Source organism: Poecilia latipinna, unplaced genomic scaffold, assembly GCF_001443285.1.
Source record: "Poecilia latipinna isolate Pla-1442-1.1 unplaced genomic scaffold, P_latipinna-1.0 Scaffold35, whole genome shotgun sequence".
NCBI classification, from domain to species: Eukaryota; Metazoa; Chordata; class Actinopteri; order Cyprinodontiformes; family Poeciliidae; genus Poecilia; species Poecilia latipinna.
Genome location: NW_015112651.1, coordinates 579,813 through 604,861, shown reverse-complemented (window position 1 = coordinate 604,861; position 25,049 = coordinate 579,813). Strand labels below are relative to the sequence as shown.

Below are 25,049 nucleotides of genomic sequence, written 5' to 3'. Positions count from 1 at the left end.
TTTAATTTGGGGAAAACCTAATTATAAAAAAAAAAAAAAAAAATTTCCAAAAAAAAAAAAAAAGCTTTTTTTTTTTTTTTTTTTTTACAAAGTTGTCGTCTTAAAGAATTCAGTCCAACACAAATATTTCCATAGGCAAGCAATGAGATAGAGAGCAAAGGTTTCTCCTCTGTAAAGTATCCAAACCAAATGCCTCTGGTGTTTTTACCCTCCCTCTTCCACCCATCAAACCCGTTTGGCTCTGTGCAGACAGACTTCGGGGCTTTTGTGCAGCAGGTTCTGTCCTTTGACTGACCCGTGGCCTAACTCGCTGTCACAGGGACTGAATGGTTTGGGAGAGAGCAGCTGTGGTCTCTGTGGCCCACACAGGCCTCTGGCCCTCAGTCCAAGCCTCTCTCTCTCTCCATCTCTCTCTACTTGCAACAGACATAATAGTGTCAGTGGTGGCGGTGCTAAAGAGTCCGTTTGTTGACGTTGAAGATTTTGACAGAGTGGTCGGCGCCGGCACTGGCAAGCTGGACCCAGGAGCTCTTCTCTTCGAGTTTTCTCTCCGTGTCACTCGGCCCATCCATCTCGCCGTTCTCCAGACCGGCCCGACCGGCGCGCGGCCTCCAGCGTAGCCGCTTCACCGCCAGCGTGTGGCTTTGTCTTTGAAAGGACGTTTGATGAAGGGAAACAACAGACAAAAACGTAGACAAATATCCAGCGCACGTCCTGTACAGACGGCTCCCATCTGTCATCATCAGCAGGAGGGGGGGGGGGGAATAAAATAAAAAATAAAAAGTTCACCTGAATGTTTCACCTGGGACGTAAAAAACCTGATATCGTTTCATACAGAAAATTGCCAAACTGAGAAAAATACGGGGCGGTTGTAAAACAGCAGGGGAGGTTAGCCGAGGAGACCTGGTCGTCTAATATAAACTCACAAGAAAAATACTGTCTGGATAAAAACAGAGGGCAACTAGGCAGCAACACCAAAGCACAATGAAGTACTGGTTTGTACCTGCTGCCTTGTTTCTTTCTTTTTTTTTTTTTTTACTCTAGAAAAATAAGAACACAAGGTTTCCAAATTCAGCAGTGAAATTAACTCAACTTATAACACACCACTGTAGATTAGGAAATAAAATCCTGAACGTGGAAATTCAACAGTTTCCTCTGACATTTAATCCAACAGGCAAAAATACTAATAATCTACTTTGAACAGCTCAATATCTAACCCATTAGCAATTTAAACATGGATTGCTGTGATGAACAGCTGAATAAATCAAGCAGGAAGCGCTTTATTTTGAAGAACTGCCAGTGTCTTCCCTTCCACATAGCTACCAACAGTTAATACCTACATTTAAACTTTCCAGTCATTAACTACAGAGTTGGCTGTGGAGACCTTTTCTTCTCAGAGTCGGAAGATTTGCAAGATTATTAGGACGTCGTGATTGAAATCTTCTTTAAAACATTTGTTTTACGCATGTCTCAGTATTAAACTTAAGGTATGTAATAAAAAAAAGGGTGAAACGCAGTGAAGTTTTTACTTTGAATAACTAGAAATTACTGTTTGTAAATGGGACGCAAGAGGAACATTCATTTTGTTCAGAAACAACAAGAAGGGCTTGAGGCATATCACCCAGCATTAACAGATTGTCATAAGCAATTAATCAGTGAACAAACTGTAATTGTACAAAGCTAAAAAAAAAATAAAAAAAAAAAAAAAAAAACACCTCATGATCCGGCTCACCTGTCGAGAGTTGTGGTCTGTGACTTACATACAGACTTAATTTCACTCCTGACCAAAGCAGATAAAGACAGAGACCCAGAGTCTAAGTCGAGTCTTGAGTCTATAAAGCAGAAGAAGCGTATCGGAGCTCGGAGTCGATCCGAAGCCCCTCTGCTTCCATTTAGGACCTGCACACCTGTTGGAAGGATACAAGGTGTCCGTCCCACCACCGCTAATCCAGTCACTCCCTGAAACCCCCTCTTGACCGGGTCTCCACCTGTAGAGCAGGATCTGTCCGCACTCCAGACCAACTGCGAGTAAGTAGCTGTGAAATGCAGAAGAGAACAAATTGCATGTCTATTAACTGTAGAGCAGAATCCTCTTATTACCTTTTTAATCTCAAACTTACATTTCTTTTTTTTTTTTTCTTTTTTTTTTTTGATAATGCCTTTTTGCTGAATCACCAGGTGGTTGTTTTTAGAAAAGATGAATTAGGAGTAATCATCTTTAACCCTTTCATGCGTGAATTATGATCCTTTGTGTCAGGATTCTTTTTTCCCCATTTTTTTTAAGGCATAAAAAAAAGGTAGGAAAAAAAATAAGGTGATCAATTGTAATTCCTTAAATATTGTTTCAAAAATGTACAGGAAGAACACATCAGTTTGTTCACATGTGAGAGGGAATGAAATAATCAGATGACATGGAAGGTTTTGGTTCTTTTTTCAAAGTTTCTCCACGGATGAATAAATTAGGTTTCACCAGGAAAAAAAGAGAACAGCTGGTGGATTCAAAGCAGAAAATAACTGAATAAATAGTAGCCTGGCAATAAAGTAGTAGCTTTGTTTAAATTTTCATTTTGTGTTAAAATACAGCAACTTGCAAACGTATCCTCAGCCCCTGAAGTTGTCAACAGTTTTGTCTTGTTGCAACAGGAAGTTTAAGGTAAAGTGCAAGCTAAAGCTTCTTATGGCTTTTGATCAAAAAAGGCCAGGTTTCCAATTTACAAATAATTTTCAAATCTGTGCATGGATTTTATTTATTGGTATCAGAGTAAAGGGATTCAATAAAAAAAAAATGCACTTCAACCCTTTTAGGTTTTTATTTGCAAAAAAAAAATTGAATGTATTGTTTTCTTTCCAAATCCCAATAACTGTGTGTTTCTCTCCAATAAAACTACAATAAGATACACTCAAGTTTGTAGCAATAATGTGACAAAATGTTTAAAAAAAAAAAAAAAAAAAAAAAATGCAGGGGTGTGAAAATGTGAAAATATTTACAAGAAACTATAAATAGCACCGAATCAGCATGTACCTGCGGTCAGAGCAGAGGGACGGACAAAAGGCTACGGCCGTAGCAGAATCCCCGACGTCTAAGATGGAGGAACACGGCTTGATCTCCGAAGGAAACGCCGGCTCCTCAGAGCCCTCCGGCACGCACGGCCCCCACACGATCACCTAAACAACACGTTAACACACGGAAACCCTGCCTGAGCGTCGAGGAGTGCTCCCCTCTCGCTCGCAGCCATCTGGTTTCCTTACTTCATTACCTTCAAAGCAAATTACATTCAGAGGTTTTGGAACTGGATCAAGACTTGATGTTTACCTTCTTGTCCCGACTGGATGTCACAAAGTATTTGCTGTCGGGGCTCCAGTCGCACGACCAGATGATCCTGCTGTGCGTGGCTGTGTCCTTGGCTGTGTGCGCGCACAACGAGAACGGGGGCTCTGCGTGAGAGTGGGGGGGGGACAAACAGGAAGGCTGACGACAAGGGAACATTTTATTCATCTACAAGACAAAAAAGGCGCCATAGGCCAAATAACGCGTTTCATTTATCTCCCTTTCAGCAGAGAGGATGAGTTGATGGCCAAACTCTGTTATGATTATTACAACATCACATCAGCATGTCTGCATCCCTGCTCGGCGGCCACCAAAGCCTCTCCTGGGTGACAAATAAACAACCCCCACAAGACGGAGGACCTCATTCCAGCCCCTCCGTTTCAGTCAGTTTTGGTTTATGAGCCGTTGCTGTTTATTTCCTAGGCCTAAACCATTTTAGAGCCTAGATTGGTTTTCCCCAGAGAGCTTGTTTGCATGCTGCCGGCAGCTGCCTGTCTGTCTGTGAGTCTGCGGTCGTCACGCTCTGCACCGGTGCCCATGTGTGCGCGCACACACAAAACTAATCGGGCAGGTACACGCAGCTGTAAAATCTCGGAGTTATCACAAAAGACCGAGCTGAGCATTTGTGGTGCTTTTAAAAACACTCTCCTCCAGCAAAACAAGCGCACATTCACGGGTTTGCTGTTAGGGGGCAAATGTGTGCAGCCGCTTTGTCCATTAGCGGGGCTCTGAAGGACAGGACAGCTCTTTATTCAACAAGACTTACTTACTCGCAAAGAGAGAAAAGAAAAAGAAGGGCACCGGGAGTCCAGAGTGAAGCGATACGGAGCCGAACGTATTTATACCAAAAACACAGAAAAGGGCACAAATAAGATGAATAATATGATACGGGGTGGTGCTCAAACCCACGCGGGAAAAGAAAGGCGTCAGACGAAACGTGCAGACAGGAGGCGCGCGAAGAGAAGGAAGTCAGTTTGTTTGATGTGCGGTGACTTCGTTTAACCTTCCCCCGTCTAGCCGGCGAGGCTGTGTTTGCATTCTCCACAATCACCTTGAGTGATTCAGCAGTCAAGCAGAGCAGACGGGAGTCCCGACCTTCCCCTCGCTCGCCCTCCTCTGTTTAAACCACACGCACGCGCCGCTGCGCCTCCATGCAGCCCCGCTGCACAGGGCGAAACGGAAAGCGCGGGTCTGGTTATCCCCTCTGTCAATGCACATTAAGGCCAAGGCAGGGCAGCCAGCAGAAACGCTGAGACCCAGCAAAGGCGGGAGGTAATCCTCTGGGCTTAAATGTCCTGCTTCGCTCACAGTCATTGCAGGATTGAGTTATTTGTCTGAATTAGGGAGCAGAGATTTTCCTCATACGAGTTAACTCGTCAATGACGCATTTCGGTTTACGACTGGGACCCCAAAACGCCGAGAAGGCCAACAGAAATCCAGGTTCGGTAGAGCTTGCTTTCCCCGTTTATTTCAGACTGTAAGCATATCGTTCTTCTTTCTGTTAATAACAGAGACTGCTGAAAGAAAACAAGCACCGATAACACAGGGTTACATGTAAGGTAAAGCTGCAAGGCAGGTTATATCTACAGGAAACGCATAGGTGGGGGTTCGAAGTTCAGGTACGTCCATCCAACAGCGTGGTGATGGCTACGTTATTTCTCAAGCTGGCAATGATTCTCATCACTCAGAAGAGAACTTTTCTTCAAGAAATGGGCAAACTGTGGCAATTCCGAGTACAAAGACCAAACAATAGTCACAGTCTGCCATCACCAGCAAACTAATCCTGCGGCTGCCAGAAACACAGAGCCTCAAAATACAACAAGTCTAGAAAAACACTTCAGAACTTCACTTTGTTCATAGATGGATTAAAAAAAAAAAAATAGATGATTTTAGGAAATATATTTAGAAAAGATAGGCATGAATCCCAACCTACATCTAGTTTTTCCGGGTCTTCGTGACGCCGTTTGTCGTCTGACAATCCTGACGGAGAAGCGTCTGTTAATAAATTACACCCAGGTGGACGATTTCTAAATAGATCACTTCTAAAGGCTAAACTGTCTGCACTGAATTTAATTAAGGTTGTATCAGAGTTTGGAGTTGTGCCATGGCAAGAACTAAGGAATTCCAATGGGTATGAATAACTCTTGAAGTACGTTTGGCTATATACGGTGTGGGAATAGTTGGGAGAAAAATGTGTCCAATCATAAAAGTAATCTTTAAAAATAGTCATTCCTGCATTCGCTCCTTTTTTGGCCGAGTTTCAATCAACACATCGTTTGCTCGGCTCTTCACAGGATTAAATTAGTGGAGTCCATCCAAAATAACTTGACTATAGAATTTAATTTGGCACAAATCTAATCATTGGGTTTACCTTATTTTAATTAATTTGAGTTGAAATGGCTCGTGTCTGCCAAAAGGACTCCGATGTTGTCTTATTATGTTGAAATTCCATCAAACGGATTTTTAATTAATTTAACTTTATTTACATAGCGGCGAAGAACTATTATCTCATCCTGAGTTGCACTGCATTTAATAGCTACAATTATCGCCTAATGGTTAATGGTAACAGTTTAACTTCACATCTGCCCAAATTTCTGAAATGAAAAAAGAAAACCTCAGTGTTTTGTTTTGTTTTTTGTTTTTTTTTGGAGATTTATTAACAACTTTGGACAGTATTGTGAAAAAGTATTTTCTGCTTTTAGGACTCTTCCCTGAAAGACTCCTCAGTTATCGTCGTGCTTTCCTCCAAAGTTGACGTTTAAAAAAAAAAAAAAAAAAAAAAGGCCATGCTAGTTCGGATCACTCATTTTTGAATTTGAAAACAGCTTCCAAGGGCCAAGTTTTGTTTTTTGTGTTTGTTTTTTTGTTTGTTTTCATAGTCAAATTTTGAAATGAAATGAAATTTTATTCGAACATGATACAAATATAAAATAAAATAGTGCACAGTAACAAGAAGTGCGTAAGAAAGAAGAGAAAATACAGATTTTTTTGTTTCAGTTAACATATCATGCTCAAAATGGGGTAGGAAGAAGTGAGAACTTATAAACTCCTACCCCTAAACATTTGAAGAATGATCTTAAATATTTAACTATGAAAAGGTTTCAACATCAGAAGAAATGAATTAAACAGTTTTAAAGAAAAAAAATATTATGAAAATATTCATCTTGATGCCATTGTGTGACAAAACACTTGAAATATGGATGGTTCTTTACACGTCACACCAACCTGGCACTAGAAAACAACTAAAAGCATCACTATGGTTTGGATCTGAGCAACTAAAAATCACATGACTGTGTTTCAGAACAGATGGTCACAATCTTCCTTCCTGTTCCATTGCTATGTAGGTAATTAGCGGGACATTTGTGTTGCTGTGAAATTTTTATCCCCCTTTAGGGAAGTTGATCTTTGACCATGTGAATTTAAAAAAAAAATAAAAAAATCATTTTCAACACTTCGTTTAACCGTGACACAGTTAGCCACGTTTTTCCTTTTTTTCACCTGGATTTTCTGGTGTTGGCAGCTTCCGTCTCCATAACGACCAGGTGCGATCTCTGGAAACAGCCAACAGGAACTTTGCGTCAGGCGAAAAGGCCATCTGGGTGACTGTGAGGGTGTGATACGGCAACGTCTGCAGCTGCCGCCACGTGGCTGTGCTCCACAGCAGCACAGCTGCATGTTCAGCTTTAGATGCCTAAGTAAGAGAAGAGGATGTCATTTTGTATTCAGCACAGCAGTACGCATAATTCACAATATAGTCAGATGTAGTAATGTCTGTTTTGGAGAGGTTTTCCAAAACCAGGACCCTTAAAAAAAAAAAACAAAAAAAAAAAAACAGACAAAAGTTGAGAACTTAGAAGTATATAACAGAGAAACTATCTTTAATCTGCAGAAAGTCTTGCTCTTTCTTGCAGCAATAATAAGCCAAACCAAATTGAAAATTATTTTAATCACTCAAAAACAGAATTCAACCTAAAAAGTGGAAGCTGCTAATGTTTAGACATGGTGTTCATTGATCTGATTTCTCTTAGCATTTTCCTGCTTTTTAGAAAGTTTTCGAAAATTGATGTGAAAAGTATTTGAAATTTTACATGTTCAATTTAACATCATTGGTACTGTTCTCTTGCTTTAAAAAAAAAAAAAAAACATCTCTTTTCTAAACTGTGTAGAATTATCCAGAAAAAAAAAGAAAAAAGAAAAGAGCTGTAATTTTTATCACTACATATGGTATGTTTCTCTTGTGGGTTGTACAATTCTCTCTCCTACTTTTCCGCTAAGTACTTTCTTTAATACTGTTTTTAATTACAATTTTGCTCTCTACATGACCTGCCAAGTAATGACGGATTTTAACATATGTTTTAATATTTGTAATTAGTAGTAATTTAAAACAAACTAACATATAGAGTTTCAGAGATTAAAAAAAAATGACTGAGCATAGAAACAAACAACATAAATCAGAAAATGTCTTAAACTGAATAAGAGCGATTTATGCCAGTGGAAGTCAGAAAACGTTATTATTGATTGCTGCCACCTTTGTGGGACTGTGCTTGATAGGTTTCACACCTTGAAGTGAAACATGTGTGCCATAAAAGAACATTTCCTCTCTGACTTAATGCTGTAACGCACAGGAGGTTTGTGTAATCCAAACTACGAGCCAGTCTGTTTCTGCAACACTGACCTTGCATGCTGATGCAACCAACGTCTTGGCGCTGTCAGAGGCGAGGCAGAACATCTCAAATCCATGACCGTACCTGAAGATAAAGAAGGGCAATCATTCTCAGATTAATCTTTAACAGCCCTGAAAGATACGGGAGGACAGGCAGATGATAAGACAAAGGGCAAAAAAAAGAAAAGAGAGAGAGAGAGAGAGAGAGAAAGCGATCATCCGACTTGTTCTAAACACCAGCTTTAAAACTCTGAGCACCATCATTTGAAAACTGGTAAATAATTATGGTGTGAAATTAATAATAATAATTTTAAAAAAAAAAAAGACAAATGGAGTAGCCAGTCACTCAAAGCCTAATCGTTTTTAGCTCACCATCACCCCGGTCATTTCAAAATGTCAACAAACTAAAATCACAGTCTGCAGTTCGGTAGGGGGAAGAAAAAAAAAATCCCATCTTTCTCTACCAGGAAGCTTTTAAAAATGACACTAATTTGGCCAGGATGGTGAGAGCATTATTTATGCCACAAAAATAATGTGGCCACTTACTCATTTTAATGTTTCTATTATGCACTAAATGATTCAAGAGGTGCAGCCAAATGGAGGCAGATAAAAAAAAAAAAAAACTGCTTTCCAACACAGATGATGTCCACACCTCAAATAAAAGGCTGTGCCATACGTCATGTTTATGGAAGATTGACTAGTAAATGGATTTAGCATTGGCAACAAATGGAGACAATATATCCATCCTAGAGAGGAGGCTCATGGGACGGCTCAAAGTTGGATTCTGATTGGCCGACAAGAAAAGAGGGCGAACAGTATTGAGGAGCCTCTAGAAATCACTGACTCAGTTACAATAAATGCTTTTGGCAAAACAAAGAGAAAAGTCCCTCAGCTTGCTTAGGAGTAACATTAGGAGGCACTAGACTCCCATGTCTGAGTTTGAATTTTTCTTCTTTGAAAAACACTAATGCATATTTTCTGAATTGTTTCTGCATACAACAACATGAACATCCTCAAGACAAACTATCACATACAGATTCAATCTCAAGACGTTTTTCAAATTTTCCAGGGCAGCTTTGGACTAACTCCACACAGATGATGTACAAAACAAACCAGCAGCAAAGCAAATTCCCACTGCATGTGTCAGTGGAGATGGATGACACCGTCATGACTCTGATCCGTATTAAAAATCGGCCATACCACAGTCATAACAATAAGCTCTGACTGGCAATGTTTTCAAACACAAAAATCATATAGTATAGTTGGGATTAGGAGTTTTGCTGTTTGAACCGTTTTTTTTTTTTCGTTTTTTTTTTTGAGAATGTAAAGAAATTATATTTATACGTTTCAAAATACAATTTGTTAGCATATTTCTTGAAAGATTAGCCACACAGTTGCAGTACTGTAAGCAGTCGCAATGGTAAAATGGTTCAACTGATAACAGGAGGCAAAATACAGCTACTGGATGGCAGAGCAGTCAGCCGAGGCTTCAAGACCAGACGCAGAAACCTCTGAACTGCTAAGACTCCTTACATGGATCCTGAGGAGCTTGAAGATCTGTGATAATCGACAGCACACTTGTATCCTTCACAGAGAGCTGGTAATAGTTAAAAAGCTAGCCGTGAGAAAAACAAAACTAGCTGAAATGGTATAACACAGCAAACCTAACAGAATCTACGACACCTTAAGAGTCGGATGGTCCCACTGCATGTGGATAATAGGAAGTGTTAGTTTTCCTCCACGCACAACGTATTGCATGCAAGTCAATTTTGTTCTCATCTGACCCAAGCAATTTCTTCCTTTGAAAATTGAAAACCGTTGATATTTTTCCTTCAAATTCATTTTTATGTACTAGTCGGTATTTGTCCATTACAGGCAATTCTAATATTAAAATTGAAAACATGAAAATCATCAAAAGAGTACTATTACTTCTTCAAGGTCTTTCAACTCTAGAATTATGGATTCTAATTTGAAATGACAGCAGCATCACTTTAAATTAAAGTGAAGGTCGGTGTAAGAAACGGACAAATCACTCGTGAGAAACGACATTAAAAATTGAAATCGTTTAACAGCAGGTACTAAACAGAAAAGAAATAAAGTTGATACTTACAGTTTCTGGACTTCGGGCCACAGTGTATTCTGGAGGAGATGATCCTCTGGGGGCGGCTCTGTTAAGTCCACACAACCACAGACGCATACAAAAATGAGAACATAGTTTAAAATCCTTAAAAATGTTGCTTGCGAGGCTCTAAAAACTGGGTTGTTCTGATTTTTAAATGTGGAGTTAAAAAAAATGTTTGGATTATACTCAAATGAATACATTTCCATTGCTTAAATCCCTGTACTGTTAAAGACTGATAGATAGGCCCCGAATGCAACAGGAGGATCATTTAAAAGGGAAAAGAAACGGCACGAGCGCCATAAGGAGATTGAATTAAAAGCTACATGCTGCAGTGAGAGCAGGACAAAAGTTTCTTCGCGTTCACAGTTTTCATTTGGTTTGAAATTTCTTCAGTCCTTAAGTTTTCCAGGGGATGGACTCAAGGCAAGACTCAAATTTTGCCCTCAATAACAGATCCTGTACAATGACGTCTTGCCGTGGAGTTTAATGGAATAGAAAAGTACGCTCCTTGTCCTATTAGTTATTGGTCATCAGCTCGTCATATAGACCTAATTATTCACTCTTCCTGCCCGGAGAAGCCAATCTAACAAGAGAAAATACATTGTTAACAGCAGTTGGCACACTTTGCAGATCCCCCACCGCCCCGGGGTTATCGATACTTAAGCTTTGCAGTCCCATAAGCTTGCTTTCTAATTAGCATTGCAGATTAAGCAGCAGCTTCACTCATGCTGATGACAGCCCTCAACACCCTCCAGTCCAGGGGGAATAAAATGCTTCACTGTTTGGCTCTTGTACATTTTGGATTTTGGCCTCTCAAGGCAATCTTATCGTGTTTCCCTACCAAAAAATTTCAGTTCCTAAGAAGATATTTTTACTTAGAGGTGCACGACCAGTGATGACATTAACATGTTTTTTTTTCCTCCCTCCAAATTCTTCATTTTAGCTGCCATCACTGCCTCTTGCCATACAAAAAGATAAAACCCCCACCCCTTTTAAATCTGGAGGGTTTATCACATTTGAAGATAAATATGAGCTTTACAGTACCAGTCAGGCTGAGCGGGTGGAAATACGACTCCTGGTATTGGTCAGATATACTGCTGAACCGTTCCTCTTCTTCGGCGGTCTTCGGGACAAGGTCGCCTGTAAATTCACATCAATGGAATGAAAACAGCGAGCAAACCTTTCTAAACCAGATTGGGCACAGCTGTTTCCAACTACGCAGTTAAAGTGAAATTGATTTTTGAATGAAAAGCGATTATAAGATAAAACGGAGCCCCCAGAAGGAGCAGTGAAACACTTAACTGCTGTGCTGGGAAAGTATTTTACCTTGAAATACGGCCTTGTTGGAAAGACCCAAGGCAGGTGTGCTAGCTCCTTCTGGAAGGCTGGCTGAGCCCTGGGAAAACGCAGACAGATGGAGGAGGAGACACATTTACAGAACAACTAGGTCTCCGTCTCTCGGGCCCCATCAGAAGCATTTATACCTCTAACTTTTTCACATTTATGCAAGCTACGAGTATCGTTAACTTCAATGAATTTTGTGTGGCTCTTTTGTGATAAACAAAAACAAAGCAGTGCCAAATTATGAAGTGGAAGGGTTTTTACAAAGTATTTACAAACAAAAATCTGAAAGGTGAGGTGTTTTATTCGTTTTCAGCTTGTCAACAAGACACCCCGAAATAAAAAATACGAGGCAACGATTTCAGTTGGAAGGCAATACGTCCAACATGTGTAACCAATTCTCACTACCTACTCTAGCCAGAGCTACAATGACAAGGCTGGATCAAAGCGTGTTCATGTGGTCAAAAGTCCAATTGAGAATCTGGGCCAAGACTTTTTAAATTGATGTTCACAGATGTTCTCCATTAACCCGACTCAGTCTGAGTTATTTTGCAATAAAGAATGTAAATGGCTTTCAATATCTGGGTCTGCGAAGCTGTTGGTGAACTCAAATAGACTTGCAGATGTAGGAGCAGCAGAAAGCCTTTCAACAAAGGGCTGAATACGTAAGCATGAAACCATGTTCCCCCTTCCTGCCACTTCACAACTATGTACTACTTTATGCTAACCTATGACGTAAAGTCCCAGTGAAACACACTGAAGTTTGTGGCTGCAGCTCAAAAACATGCGGGAATGTTCAAGAGGTGTCACGGCATCGCAACCACAGAACGGAGGACGCTTACGCTGGACTGAAGCAGCTTTTCTTTCGAAATCCCAGAGATGCTAGCAAAGTTCTCCACAAAATTTCGAGGCGCTTGAAATACTCTGAGGACTTTCTCGTCAGCTCCGGACACGAACTGAAACCGCCCAACCATGGCCAGACACTGCATGTCGTAACCGTGGATCTGAGGCCGAGAGATTTCATGCCAGGTTGCCTGCAGGGTTGAAATCCACAAAAACAAAAAAAACATAAATGAGAATAAAGAAAAAATAAAAATCTAGATACGATTATGTGGCTAAAGTGGGAAAAGGAGAAATGGGATTTGTTGTTTTTTTTATTGTATAGAGCTGCACAGACATAAATATTTTCTGTTTAGGAGAAGTACCTCGCTACAGTCTTTATTACATTTGTCCTCGCATTAAGTAGCACTTAATAAAAAAAATGTTACTTTTTTTAGTCAAAAGTCCTCTATCAAATGAAACGTTCTACATTTAGATCACAGTTCTTTTCTGTTTTATAATCAGAAAACATTTATAATCGTTCTGCGTCCGCCTTTACCCGTTTGCTGTCCTGCTTCCTCCATGGAGTGAACAGTCTGGTGGTCTGGTCTGAGCCCACGCTGAGGACGAACTCCCCCTCGGGATCCCAGCTCAGGTCTTGGACAGCATTAAAGTGACCTGATATCACAACCCCCGGTCTCCACCCTCCCTGCATGGAGAGCACCACGAATTATAGGTTTTATTTACTCTTTAAATTGACATAATAATATTGAATATTGACCTTGTATTTCAGTGAGGTACAAATTTGTGCAATTTTAAGGAAATGATATCTCGACTCATTCTTCAGTACTGTGGCTCATGTCATGTGACCTCAAACTAAATCGGCCCGTAAAATATTTTTGTGGTGATGTAAACAATTTTTTCCGTAAGAAATTAAAGATGCAATAAAAACCGCAAATGGGCAGCACTTACAAACATTACAGCCGTGACAATAATTCATCTTCCCGTCATCCGATGCAGATGCTCTTTCTGCACTGATGAAGATTCACTCACCTCGACATTCTAAATGCACCAACAAGTTGATAGTCTGGCCTTTTATTATTATTTCAGCTAAGATTTCTTTGACCGCTTGGGGGATTTAACATACTGTTTATAGAGTATTAGTCTTTCCTTTCAGCCTGATTAGCGATAAAGAATTATGGGAAATTCAAAAAGTGCCATTATGATAAAAATAACTTCATCCATCCAGGAGTAATAGAAGTTAAACTATCATGTCAAAGTGTACAAAATCTGGCTGTTCATAAGTGAAACTCAAAGACATGATTGGACTCAATATAGGTAAGTAATAATATTCCACTATCAAGATGTCGCCACCACATACATCAGGTAAATATACAAACGGCATGGCAAATAGGATTACGATGATCCTCGCAAATTGACAAACTGTGCAACTCTACATCTAAACTTCTCATAAATGAAGGTAGTTTTGTTTTGTTTTTTGTTTTTTTTGCTTTCCAAGATCACATTTTACAAAAACAGTGATAGAGTAAATTTAAAAGATTTAATTTTAAAGGACATGTATTGAAACAGCTGTGATCGTCACCTCTTTATCCTGATCCTTGCACCAAAGGTGTAGAGCTCCGTGGAAAGCATGAGCCAGAATCATCGAGCCGTCTGGACTCATCTGGCAGCCGTAGAAGCCCAGAGTGTTTCCACCTACCTCCCCGACGCGCACCTGGTTTTGAAGAGAAAATAAAATGTGCATCGAACCGCTGAGTCATCTGCTTTTTTCAACACATTTACAAAACAAAGCATTAGGTAGTGGAGAACATTTAGTTACTGGGTCACTCATCAAGTGAATGTGCCTTGCAAAAATTTTTATAAATAAAATCATGTACGTGTCAAAGTGGAAAAAAGGTCACCCACTTAATTATATCAGCGTTTTCTAAACAGTTATTGATGAAGGATTTAACAACTGCTCTTTAGTCCTATGTACACCGTTTTCCCCCAACCTTCTGAACAATGACAATTAAAGGAAACAAAAGATATGGATGAAGTAAAGCCTCTCAAATGCAGTTTCAGTCTCTCTTAAAGTCTCATTAACTAACAGACTTCATGATGGTGGACAGAAAGCGAGGAGGGGAATTAAAAAGAGGGCAAATGAGATTAAGCTGACAACTCAGATGAGAAATTATACAAAATGGGACTCATTAGACTTGAATAAACCCCACGTTTTCCTGCAAACAAAAATAGATTTGTCTGGTAAATAATGAAAGCAATTTCGCCACAGCATATTACACGAAACGACTAATCATGAAAAATGTCACAGCTTGAGAACCCTGACGGTTTTGCACAAACTGGATTTGGATGAGAGTCTCTGGCCGCAGTGTCGTCCTCAGTTGCACAATGCAAACTCTCCATCTGGGCTGAATTTCCACTGGAAAAACTAGTTCACTTTAAAAACACAAGTAATCAGTGAGGTTGCGGTGAGAACAATGGCGGAACATTAAAAAAAATTAATAAAAAAACTCAACTATTTTAGGATCTTCACCACCTCTCCAATTATAGGCACGGTGCTTTTGTTCATACAGACGGCTATGAAACCGGCTTTGTGGATTCAAGTGACGACCAGGGGCAGAGAGCACTGTTTGATTTAAGTAAAAACAGCAGCTACACTGACAAATTAATATTTTCCAAGCCTGACATCATCAGAGGTCATTAGCTGAGGTTATTCTAAACGTCCTGTAGCTCATTTAAAAAGAAAATAAGGCAAATTAGGAACGATATAAGCAAGATGCTAAGGAAGATGATAAAAAAAAAGTTATTTTAAGGCTATTTGTTAAGAGAACTGCAGCAAAGAGTTTCATCTTGGTGTCAACAAGGCTGAATCCCATTTCCTAGGCTTAGCCTCCGAACCCTCAGCACTTCATTCAGGTGGTGACTGAAACTGAGAAATTACTTTCCAACCTTGTTCACGTCTGGCACCGAGATCCTGGCAGCGTGAATGACCCGATTGTGTCTGGATATGGCCAAATACAGATGTGAAAGTGAGCAAGTGAGGAGGGATTTCCTTTGACCGCTTTCAGAGGTAGGCAGTAAAGCGCATCTTCATTAGTTTGACAGTGTTAATGCAATCTATCCACATTGACAGACCACTCCCTGGCCAAATGCGATCCCTTCAAGAAGCAGAGTTAGCCGGATGGCTCTCAGTTAAATGACCTTCCCCTCCAAAGAAAACAAGCAGCGTTACAAAACCTGACACTGCTGTCGCAGGAAGAAAGCAGAGCAGCTCGATTTTTTACACACATCATCTGTCTAATATTATGCTGACATGACATAGTAACAATTTAAACAAATTACGTTAAAAAAAAGAAGAAAAAAACATTTTAATAAAAGTTGAACAATAAAAAGACAAAAGCAGCAGTTTTGCTTTTTATGGATTAAAAAAAAGATAAATACTAGGCTAGTTTTAACATTTTCTAGATTCGTTGAGAGAAACTGGGAAATTAAATCACACTACAAATACTGAAAATCATAATATTGTATCACTGCTGTTGTGATACAATATTTCCAATAAAAAGATTTGCTCTTATTGTTTTTTTTTACTCCCATTAACAATGATCTCAAATATAATTTATTGAAACACTTTAAACTCGGCGTTGCAGTTGTTGATGAGGCAATGAGGAAAAACTAGAACTGAAATTCTATTTATTTACCTATTCGTATTTACAGTACGGTCTGTTTGTCTTTCAAAAGGTAGCTGAAACCTTCTTAAAATGTCTTGCATTTTAAAATGTGTGTTCAAATCAATAAAAATTGTTTTACCCCACAAAAATATCCAAAGTAGTTTTTTTTTTTGTTTTCTTTTTTTCAGATGCAAGAATGTGACTCACTGTGTTTCTAGGCTAAAGAAACTCATAGCAGCATAATAAGGTCAGTTCCTCAATTTTATTTTCTAATTAAAGTAACCAAATTAGATTCCTCACCACAAGAAAGAACTAATACAAAATCATAAAATTAATGTTGAATTTACCAAACTGGAATATGAACTCCATTATTTTCTCTCTTTTTTTTTTTCAATGTTATATGCAATACAATTTTGATTCAATTTGGGAATATGAAATTAGATTAAATAAACACAAAACACTGAAATTTACTGAAATATTTACAATAAAATAAAGTTTTGTTGAGGCCACAAGGACCTGATTTCCCCTCTACTCACTTCAAAAGAGGATACGTCTCATGGAAGACACTTAGTTGCCATGGTGAAGGGCTAGGTCTGTGACACCGCTAAGCTTAATACACTGAACCATTAGAAATAAAACCAATGAAACCCTTTTCTGGCCCTTAAACACTGACAGGTGCATCGAAGCCAAAGGAAAGACTGATGAGAACTGGATCATTTGCAGCATTCTGAACCCAAATCAAAATGCTTAATATCTACTCAATCTTTAATTAACTCGTGCCTCACAACATGACCGTTTTCCTGAAGGAAATGCATGACTGACCCCAAGCAGAAACACACAAATTAGATGCAGAGAGGTGAGCCTCGTCCATCGTGCGGGCTTCTCCATGGTCATCAGTGACCTTCTAAATAATGTCTGTAAGAATGCTGGACCGCAGCAGAACAAATGGCAGCGACAAAGGCATGTCTTTAGGTTCAATGGCCTGATCCTCTGCTGAGGGAGACGAAAGACTACAGAGGGGGAGGAGAAGTAGCCTGGGAGGGACATAAATGGTGAGATTGAGGGGAAGAGATGCAACATTAAACAGATTGATTTTAAAATTCGGCACACAACAGTAGGCTATAAATCATGAAAAAGAAAACACACACACACACGCATACTGCTGTCATCTGTCGTGTTTATGAAGAGGAACAATATGGATACATGGCCTACGCTTGGACAGTGGCATTGCTGAAGAGGAGCGCAACAAGGACGGCAGGGATAGGACTGTGTATATGGCTCCTGGAGAGAGATCTGGGATGAACATGAAGCAGGCTTAACCAAGCAGAAAAAGCCCCACAAAGTGTCCTCGAATCTACCCTTCAGGTTATTGCATAGCCAAGCACAAAGAGTGGCTTCTTTCTTGGACAAATTCAAAAGCACCCGCTTTAGGCCACATTCTCTAGTTCCAGCAACGACAACAAAAAAAAAAAGAGGGCAAAGACAATACCCACAAATATAATTTTGGGTCAGTGCCTCGCCCCCCGAAAAAAAAGATGCATTGATGACATACAAGACTTATGAGTGACTACTGAAGTAAAAGGTTATGTTTTGGAAGGTGTGGCTGAGAAAAATAAATAAATTAAAAAAAAAAACATACTAATGGTTACACATGGTGGTGATGCTATGATGCTGAGGCTGCTTGCTAGTAACCCGTCATCTGTTGGCGACCTTCAGTTCAAACATCTCAAGCAGCAGGACACTGAACAGCCAGCTCACCTCTGACTGACCCAAAAAAGGTGTAAGTTTTGGAGTGGCTTAGTCAAAGTCTAGTCCTACATCCCATTTAAGACGTTATGGCATGACCATATTACTAAATATGTATCAATAATATGGCATTTTAGAATTCAAATAAAACTTATAATGTAGAAAATTTGTCCCATTAAATCAGTTGCATGTCGTTGCAAATCGCTTTTAATCTAAATTTTATTTATTTGGTCCTCGACATTTTTTGAGTCTGAAGTAAGGCTTAGAAAAGGTTATCGCTTAAACACAAACTAAAAGTCCCTTCGTCCCCCCCCCCCACAGTGGTAAGCTCTGACCGCCCCACTGCTAATCCCGCTGTCCTTCAGATCCCACCAATTACTCTAATCAGAGTGAAGATGTGAAGCTCTTCTCTGTAAAAAAAAAAAAAAAAAAAAAAAAAAAAATCGACTAATTAAAGACAAACAAGGCTGGTCCATTTAGCGCCGCAGAAACTACTACGCCCAAAAACCTCAGTCTCGGTGCGGTCGAGGATCTTTCGGCTACATTAACGATAGCGCCTTCAGGGCTAATTTTTAGAATCGCGTGTAGAAATGTTTTCTTCGAAAGGTTTTGCTGTTGTACATGGAGGTTTGTGTCTGTGTGTCACACAGCTTCAGAGGTTAATCCCCCTTTGTAGACAGGGATCCTGTCACTTCAAAGGGTTTGCTTCTCAAACAGAAAACAGAGGGACTGAAAGAGGACTCATATGCCATGCACTTTCACACAAACAACACAAAGGTTACTCCAGGTCTGAGGATTATTTATTTATTTGGAAGAATAAATAAATAATCCTCCCTTCACCTATACCAACCTCTTTTTTTTAAGAGAAGAATATGCAAAATTCTCAGTGGCTTTAGGCCCTAATCATCCCGCATTTCAGAGGAAGAAAACTAAACTTTGTTGCTAATCGCCGTGGAAATAAAACCAAGGGATCAAAGGTCCCAAAAAGTAATAGATCAAGCAGTGAATCTTCATCAGCCTGGAGAGCAATCACACACTGGGTCTCTGTACACTCAGCCGTGCGTGTTCATTTGAAAGGACACACTTCCAGGATTTGTGCATATGCGAACACGTCTTTGATTTTATTTTTGGATTTTGGACCAATATTTGAGCAAGAGGCCGTGTGCTGTCCTGAACCACCTGAGAATATGATGCGTTTTGGAACAAAAAAAAAAAAAAAAAAAAAAAAAGGTGTGGAGCAGATGGGGCGAGAACTGCTCTTTTTTTCCTCCCAATCCACACTTGTGTTAAATTGAGCTTCCACTCTGGCACAGCCTCAGCTGCTGGGAGCACAAAGAGAGGAAGTTTCCATTTAAATGAGAGAAAACAGGAGAGCTAGAGAAAGGGAGAAAGGAGGGGGAGAGGAGGAGACAGAAGTTTTAACAGCTTAGTTTGGGGAATAAAAGAAAAAGAAGATTCTGGGGAAAAAGAAAAAAAACAATCAGCTTGGAAATTTCACGACAAAAACTCCTGACTTTTCTATACTCGCCTTTTCAGAGTTTTTAGTACTTTGTGTTCTTTTTAAACTATCAAAAACGTTACAGCTCTCGGGTGAATTTATTGCATAAACGTCTACAGCGAACAGAAAGCTACAAAAGCTAGGAACGAAGGAAGAAAGGAAGGAGGGACACCATGTAGAAAGAAAGGACACAAGGGCCGCATTCAGATAATGGGATAAACAATGAGTTTGGAAATGCAAGCATTTTTCCACACTTTCCTTCCCCACTTATTCAAACTCGGAAAACACTAAAATCAGCTTTTTTATCTGTACATTTTCACATTCAGTAAAACCCTGTGCAACTGTGCTCTACAGTTCAGCTGCTTTGGTTAGATTTTATGAGAAAACTGCATGATACGAATCCAAAGCGTCCTCCTACTTCTTGTTCTGAGAGCGCAGAACAACTCAGACATCACTGTCCTCTGGTACAATTACATTAATTCGGGGCCGAGAAAACGATATCACTCAACTGCGACGAGAAAACAAAACAATCAATAAATCAATGGCTTAATCTTTTAACAGACTGTTGAACATTTAAAAAAGCTCTAAACAACCCTCTGAGATCATTTAATCCAGTTCGATAAAGTCTAGTCTCCTTTCCTGCAATTCACCGGGAGCCGATTCCTCTCATTCCAGCTTTGTTCGCTTTGTTCTTTTCAACCCAATTGTTGTAAACAACCAGTTAATCCACGGCCTTTTTGTCCAGAACTGCCTGCTGTGACCAAAACCTCTCACCTTCTATGTTTTATTTCTAAGCACATGTAAATGTTGGATTGCTTTTCTCACACTGTCATTCATTAAATGAATAAAAACCAAAAAAAAAAAAAAAAAAAAGAGCTAGAACAGAAGCTTCTCATCACCCTCTACTTTTATGCATTGGGAAATGTGCTGCAAAAGAAGGGGGCGGGAGGGTGAAAGAGTTAAACATCCGAGGGGACGATATCAGCTTGTCTGAGCTCAGTAGTGCACAAGTCTCAGCTCCTCCTCATCACTGTCTGTCAATGCTATTTCTGACACCTCAACGTCAGAAGGAATGGGAACTGAGATAGTGGAGACAAAGCAGGAGAGGTGGACTATGGCCAGAGAAAAGACTGAAAAGAAGGTTGGCTCTATAGCTGGGTTGTGAAAGCCCCGTTTTGGCAGCAGAGAATGATGGATTTGACGTGAATGTGCGTGTGTGTGTGTGTGAGCGTGTGTGTGCGTGTATCTGCATAAACCATCATACTACTAAAGTCAGCACCTACCTGCTCTACCCAGACACCAGATCCTTCCTCAGGAGCCCAGATGATCATGGTTTTGTCCATGGAGGCTGAGAGTAGAATAAGAGGCTGTTGCAGCTCACCACCTGCAGGGGGAGACAAAGACACTCAGATGCTTTCAAGATGAACGTTCACAGCTAATCTTGTTTGTAGGAGACTATCGAGACAGAGGCTCTCACAGGTATTCACAGGTCTTTTTTTTTTTTGCAGACCCAGTTTCAAGTTGTTTGTTCCAAGTTCAAATTCAAAGGAGTGAATGTTTTCTTGTTCATCCAACCATGTCATTTCAGTCTCCCCATAAAACAATTTTTGCTAATTGTTAGAAAATCTAAAAACATAACATGTTGTGCCAGTCACAGGAGTAACAGATTATCCAAAGCAGGAATTGTATAAATTATAAAGACCAAGCAACCATAATTTCATAGCATCCTAAAAAAATGTGCGTTGTTAGAGACCAACGTGGTTTCTACAACTTTATATGTCGAGATGTTTTTTTATTACATGTTGAAGAGTTGAGAACAAAACCGTTACCTAATTGGATTTTATTCGTTTACATGTTTATCAAATCGAGAAGGAGTACAATGATACACACTCTATCCGATTCAGCAGTGTCGTGAAGGGATGAACCGCTTTCTTAGCATCTGTAAACTCTTTGATCAGTTCTATTTCAGAACCTAAATCACTCAAACATAAAATAAATACAGATTATTTGAATCTCGACTTCTGATATGTGACATTTTAACACAGTTTAAACGATAACTGAAATAAATAAAATTAAAAATGTGATCTTATTTGTTGTGATTGCCATCTAAGCTGGACTCAGTTTGGCAGCCATTGTTTAAAGAACTGCAAACAAACACAACCACTGAAAAAGACATCTCCATTTGGCATGAGAAGTTGGACGAAAACTTCTGACGTGGAAAATTAAATAAGGACACCAAAATATAAATAAATTCAAGTATTCCTTTTTCTTCAGAAATTTCTATTTTATCTCTTATATCATGGAATAAGAAATGATTAACATATTTTCATACCATGTTATTTATCTTCTTTTTTCCATAATTGCATAATGACAAATTTAAATATTACTCAATACTGTGCAGGAGTCCTTGGAAAAAACCTTAATGCCTTTTTAATTTAGACTACCGTCATAGACAGGGGGCTGCCAGCTGACTCCATAAACCCAGTTCTCATGTCCTGCCAAGACAGTTTCCAGGGACACTGCAAACCTCGAGACCATTCCTGTGAAAAGAACAAAAACGGCCAAGTGACAACAACAGACACGTCAGTAATATCAGGTAAACATGCCCTGATATGAAGTCAAATACAAATATATGTTGTACTGATTATAGGGAACATGGAAGTCTTTCTCTCTATAAAAATAATAATAATAATAATAATCTCTCCTCACTTGCTTAATTAACACATTTTTTCTGTAATCAAGTCTGGCTGGCCCATTCACCTCTGTCCTTCACTTCAAAAACGTCCTCTTTCATTTTGATGACGGTGTGATCATCTTCTGTGTGTGTGTCTATGCCAGATTTGGCACAGAGCCTCCACACTCTGATGAGAGAGTCCTGTGAACAGCTGGCTAACAACAGCTCGTCCCCTGAATGAGACACGGAGAGAGGAAATTTGAAAATCTGCTCTCTAAGAAGCCTCAAAGTTACAAGGTCTAATACTGAATATGGTGTTGTGAACTACACACAACATCTACTTTATATTATGCATATAATAGATGAGGGGAAGACCAACATGACATTGTCATAAACATAACACCTGTAATGAACATGAAGGAGTCTTCATTAATGTTTATGACTGTTGTCATAAAATGCCATTCGGTAAATGACATTTTTTTTTAATGCAGGACCTGTTAAGAGTGAGTTCAGCTGAGTTTTATGAATCACACACAAAAAAAGGGGGGAGGGGATGGAAATGTTCTGTATCATAAAGTAAAAAATAGACCAATGAAAACACTAAACTGCTGCAAATTTGATTGACCAAACTAGTCAATGTGTTTTAAAGCCTATGTTGCCCTTATATAATTAAGCATTGAAAGTTTTAGGTCAAGAGCCAATGCAGTGGCATCATTGTAAAATCCAGAAAGGGTATTATCTTTTAAGATTTTTTTAATACATTTTCTTAATACATTTGTCTCACTTAAAGGACCCCAGTTTCAAAATTGTTTGCCACCAGTAAACAAACAATTGGCTAGCTTCTTTATTTTACATCTCATGTAGAAAAAATTACCCAGACACATATATGTGAACACTGAAACTTGTATAGTTTACATTTAATGGACTGTCCCCCCCCCCGCCTCTCTTCATTAAAGTATTATTTTACAGTTTTACATTTTTTTTATAATAGCAGTTTTACATTTCAACTTCTTAATTGTATTGAAGTTTGTTTTTTTTATATATGTTGCTTTGTATTCTTAGTTTCTTTTTTTTTTCTAAGCTGTATTACAAGCACTGAGAAATCTTTGCAAATATTTTGTTTAGTTTTGATTTGAAAGCCATGGGCATAAGGTTGGGGTCTTAAGCAAAGGAGCAAAGGACAAAAACGGCCAAATTAAACAGATGAGATGAGCTCAGGCTGTATTAGAATTCAGCTTAAATTAAAGATGATCACGATTACGCTGTTAAATGTTGGACAAAGAGGGACCTGACCCTTAATTTTCTGGTTATAATTATCACTATACCCCAAGGTATCATGTCCAGAGAATTTAACAGCTGCTCCATCAGGGATCAATGAGAGGTTAGCATCTAACTGTGATGTAGCCAATAAGACAGCAGGACCACAAGCCAACACACAGACAGGTGGCAGACAAAGCCCATGCTGGTTTTCTACTGAATGTCCCTGTCTTTATACATAATGCATGTCAGCTTTTTTTTTTTACTGTGGTGACTAGTCCGGTTTCATCCGTGCCAGAAAAGACAGACATATTATCATAATGTTATAAATTCCTCATTTGAGAAAGATGCCAAGCTATTCAATCAAAGCACTGACACTTGATAACACAAACTATAATTTGTTTTGGTTTCCGACTGAAAGTCTGCCAAAACCGCATGCAATTGTGACAGGAGAGCTTATGTTTGTTCTTAAATGGCTTAAAGACAGTTGAGAAAGCACTTTTGTCGTTCTAGAAACTATATTTTTGTGACACTGACACACTGAATCCTAATTATAAAGTAAGGATTTGCTTTTCCTGCCACTGCTGCTGCTGACCAGCCCAGTGCATCAGGTTGTAACCTTCACTTAAGGCCAGTAGAGCCACTAATTATCTGATGACCAAGCAACATGGGGAAAGAAACAAAACAAAAAAGACAGATTCAGAATGATCCTATTTCAATGTATTATTTTCAGAACTACACCATTAATCCAAACATAAATACATTCTGTCAGTCTGGGTTTTTTGGGGGGAGGGGGGCTCATTCAATGCTTTAATAGATAAGGTAACACTTGAAAATTATAAATCTGATTATTACGATTCTTTATCAAGGACTGCAACTGACAAAGGTAAGAATACAGGTTACATTACAGGTGCAAAACCAGAAGTTCCTGATGTCTTAAGCTTGTTAGTTAAAGCAACAGCCGTTTTTCATGTATTTTACCAGTCATAATGAATACTTCAAAAGCATATAAACACATGCAATTCTTCTTTCCTTGAGGCAACAGAAACTGGCTTTCGAGTTTACAGAGTGCTGGTTGCACCTTAGCAGACAAACTCACCGGTACAGGCCCATTTCGCTCCACGGACCCAGTCTTCGTGCCCTTGCAGCGACATGGCTTTCTGCAGCTGCAAGGGAGCCATTTCACAGAGTCAGTAGTTGCCTTCAAGCCTCAGAAGCTCAGATTAAACAATTAGGATTCATGAACAACCTACCCCTGGGGGAGTAGTGAGGCCAGCTTACCTGACCGCTCTCCTGCACATACAGATGCACCCTGGAGTCATCGCCTCCGCAGGCCAGTATGGGAACTAGAAACGCACATAAAGACAAAGCACACAAACCATGGGCTTAATATCAGAATATTAGTTTTAACATGCAAGAGGCGGGTGGAAGAGCACGGCAACACACCAAAACGAGAAGAATGATGTGAACGGAAAAATGTGTGTGCAACTTAAAGGGTGTTGAAAGAGCAGCTTGTGCTTACCTCCAGTGCCTGGCAACAGGGCTAGAGAGACATCCATCATGAAACTGCTCCCAAATGATACATTATGGAGGCACTCAACTGAGGAGACATCCACATGGAAACATTTTCAGATGTGCTACAGCGACACAGTCACACAATTGTAAACAAATGGATTGTGGGACTCAAAAAGACTTCTAATGTCTATTTTAAGCATAAGCTCTTATGCATAAAAAGAGCCAAACTAGATAGAGTAATATTTACAATGGAGAAAGAAATCCGAGCTAAACTTATTTCTGGTTTTCAGAGATACTTCTAAAGACAGTGAAGCTTCGCTTGTGTCCTTTTGCAGTGACAGGCAGACAAAAAAAAAAAAAAAAAAAAACTCAAGCAAAAGGAAAAACAAAACCCCAACAA

General features: G+C 39.4%; 1 protein-coding gene and 1 long non-coding RNA gene across 2 annotated transcripts in view; both read right to left on the bottom strand.

Annotated features, from left to right (window-relative positions):
* Nucleotides 1–65: 65 nt before the first annotated feature.
* The window catches only part of elp2 (elongator acetyltransferase complex subunit 2), a 32,530-nt gene continuing 7,546 nt past the window's right edge, over nucleotides 66–25,049 (bottom strand). Inside the window, exons 5-22 of the mRNA XM_015043275.1 lie at nucleotides 24,657–24,734; nucleotides 24,416–24,480; nucleotides 24,234–24,300; nucleotides 21,964–22,110; nucleotides 21,648–21,743; nucleotides 20,487–20,587; nucleotides 13,877–14,008; nucleotides 12,833–12,982; nucleotides 12,297–12,488; nucleotides 11,440–11,509; nucleotides 11,158–11,253; nucleotides 10,102–10,159; nucleotides 8,004–8,076; nucleotides 6,827–7,019; nucleotides 3,314–3,435; nucleotides 3,023–3,165; nucleotides 1,923–2,036; nucleotides 66–648 (exon numbers count right to left, since the gene is read on the bottom strand). Of these exons, the coding sequence (XP_014898761.1) occupies nucleotides 453–648; nucleotides 1,923–2,036; nucleotides 3,023–3,165; nucleotides 3,314–3,435; nucleotides 6,827–7,019; nucleotides 8,004–8,076; nucleotides 10,102–10,159; nucleotides 11,158–11,253; nucleotides 11,440–11,509; nucleotides 12,297–12,488; nucleotides 12,833–12,982; nucleotides 13,877–14,008; nucleotides 20,487–20,587; nucleotides 21,648–21,743; nucleotides 21,964–22,110; nucleotides 24,234–24,300; nucleotides 24,416–24,480; nucleotides 24,657–24,734 (2,093 nt within the window). The 3' untranslated portion in view covers nucleotides 66–452. The remainder of the gene's footprint in view (nucleotides 649–1,922; nucleotides 2,037–3,022; nucleotides 3,166–3,313; nucleotides 3,436–6,826; nucleotides 7,020–8,003; nucleotides 8,077–10,101; nucleotides 10,160–11,157; nucleotides 11,254–11,439; nucleotides 11,510–12,296; nucleotides 12,489–12,832; nucleotides 12,983–13,876; nucleotides 14,009–20,486; nucleotides 20,588–21,647; nucleotides 21,744–21,963; nucleotides 22,111–24,233; nucleotides 24,301–24,415; nucleotides 24,481–24,656; nucleotides 24,735–25,049) is intronic.
* Nucleotides 1,023–1,916, bottom strand: LOC106954052 (uncharacterized). Its single transcript, XR_001426294.1, has 2 exons — nucleotides 1,337–1,916; nucleotides 1,023–1,303 (listed from the first exon to the last, which is right to left on the bottom strand). It is a non-coding gene; the product is annotated as an uncharacterized LOC106954052 (long non-coding RNA).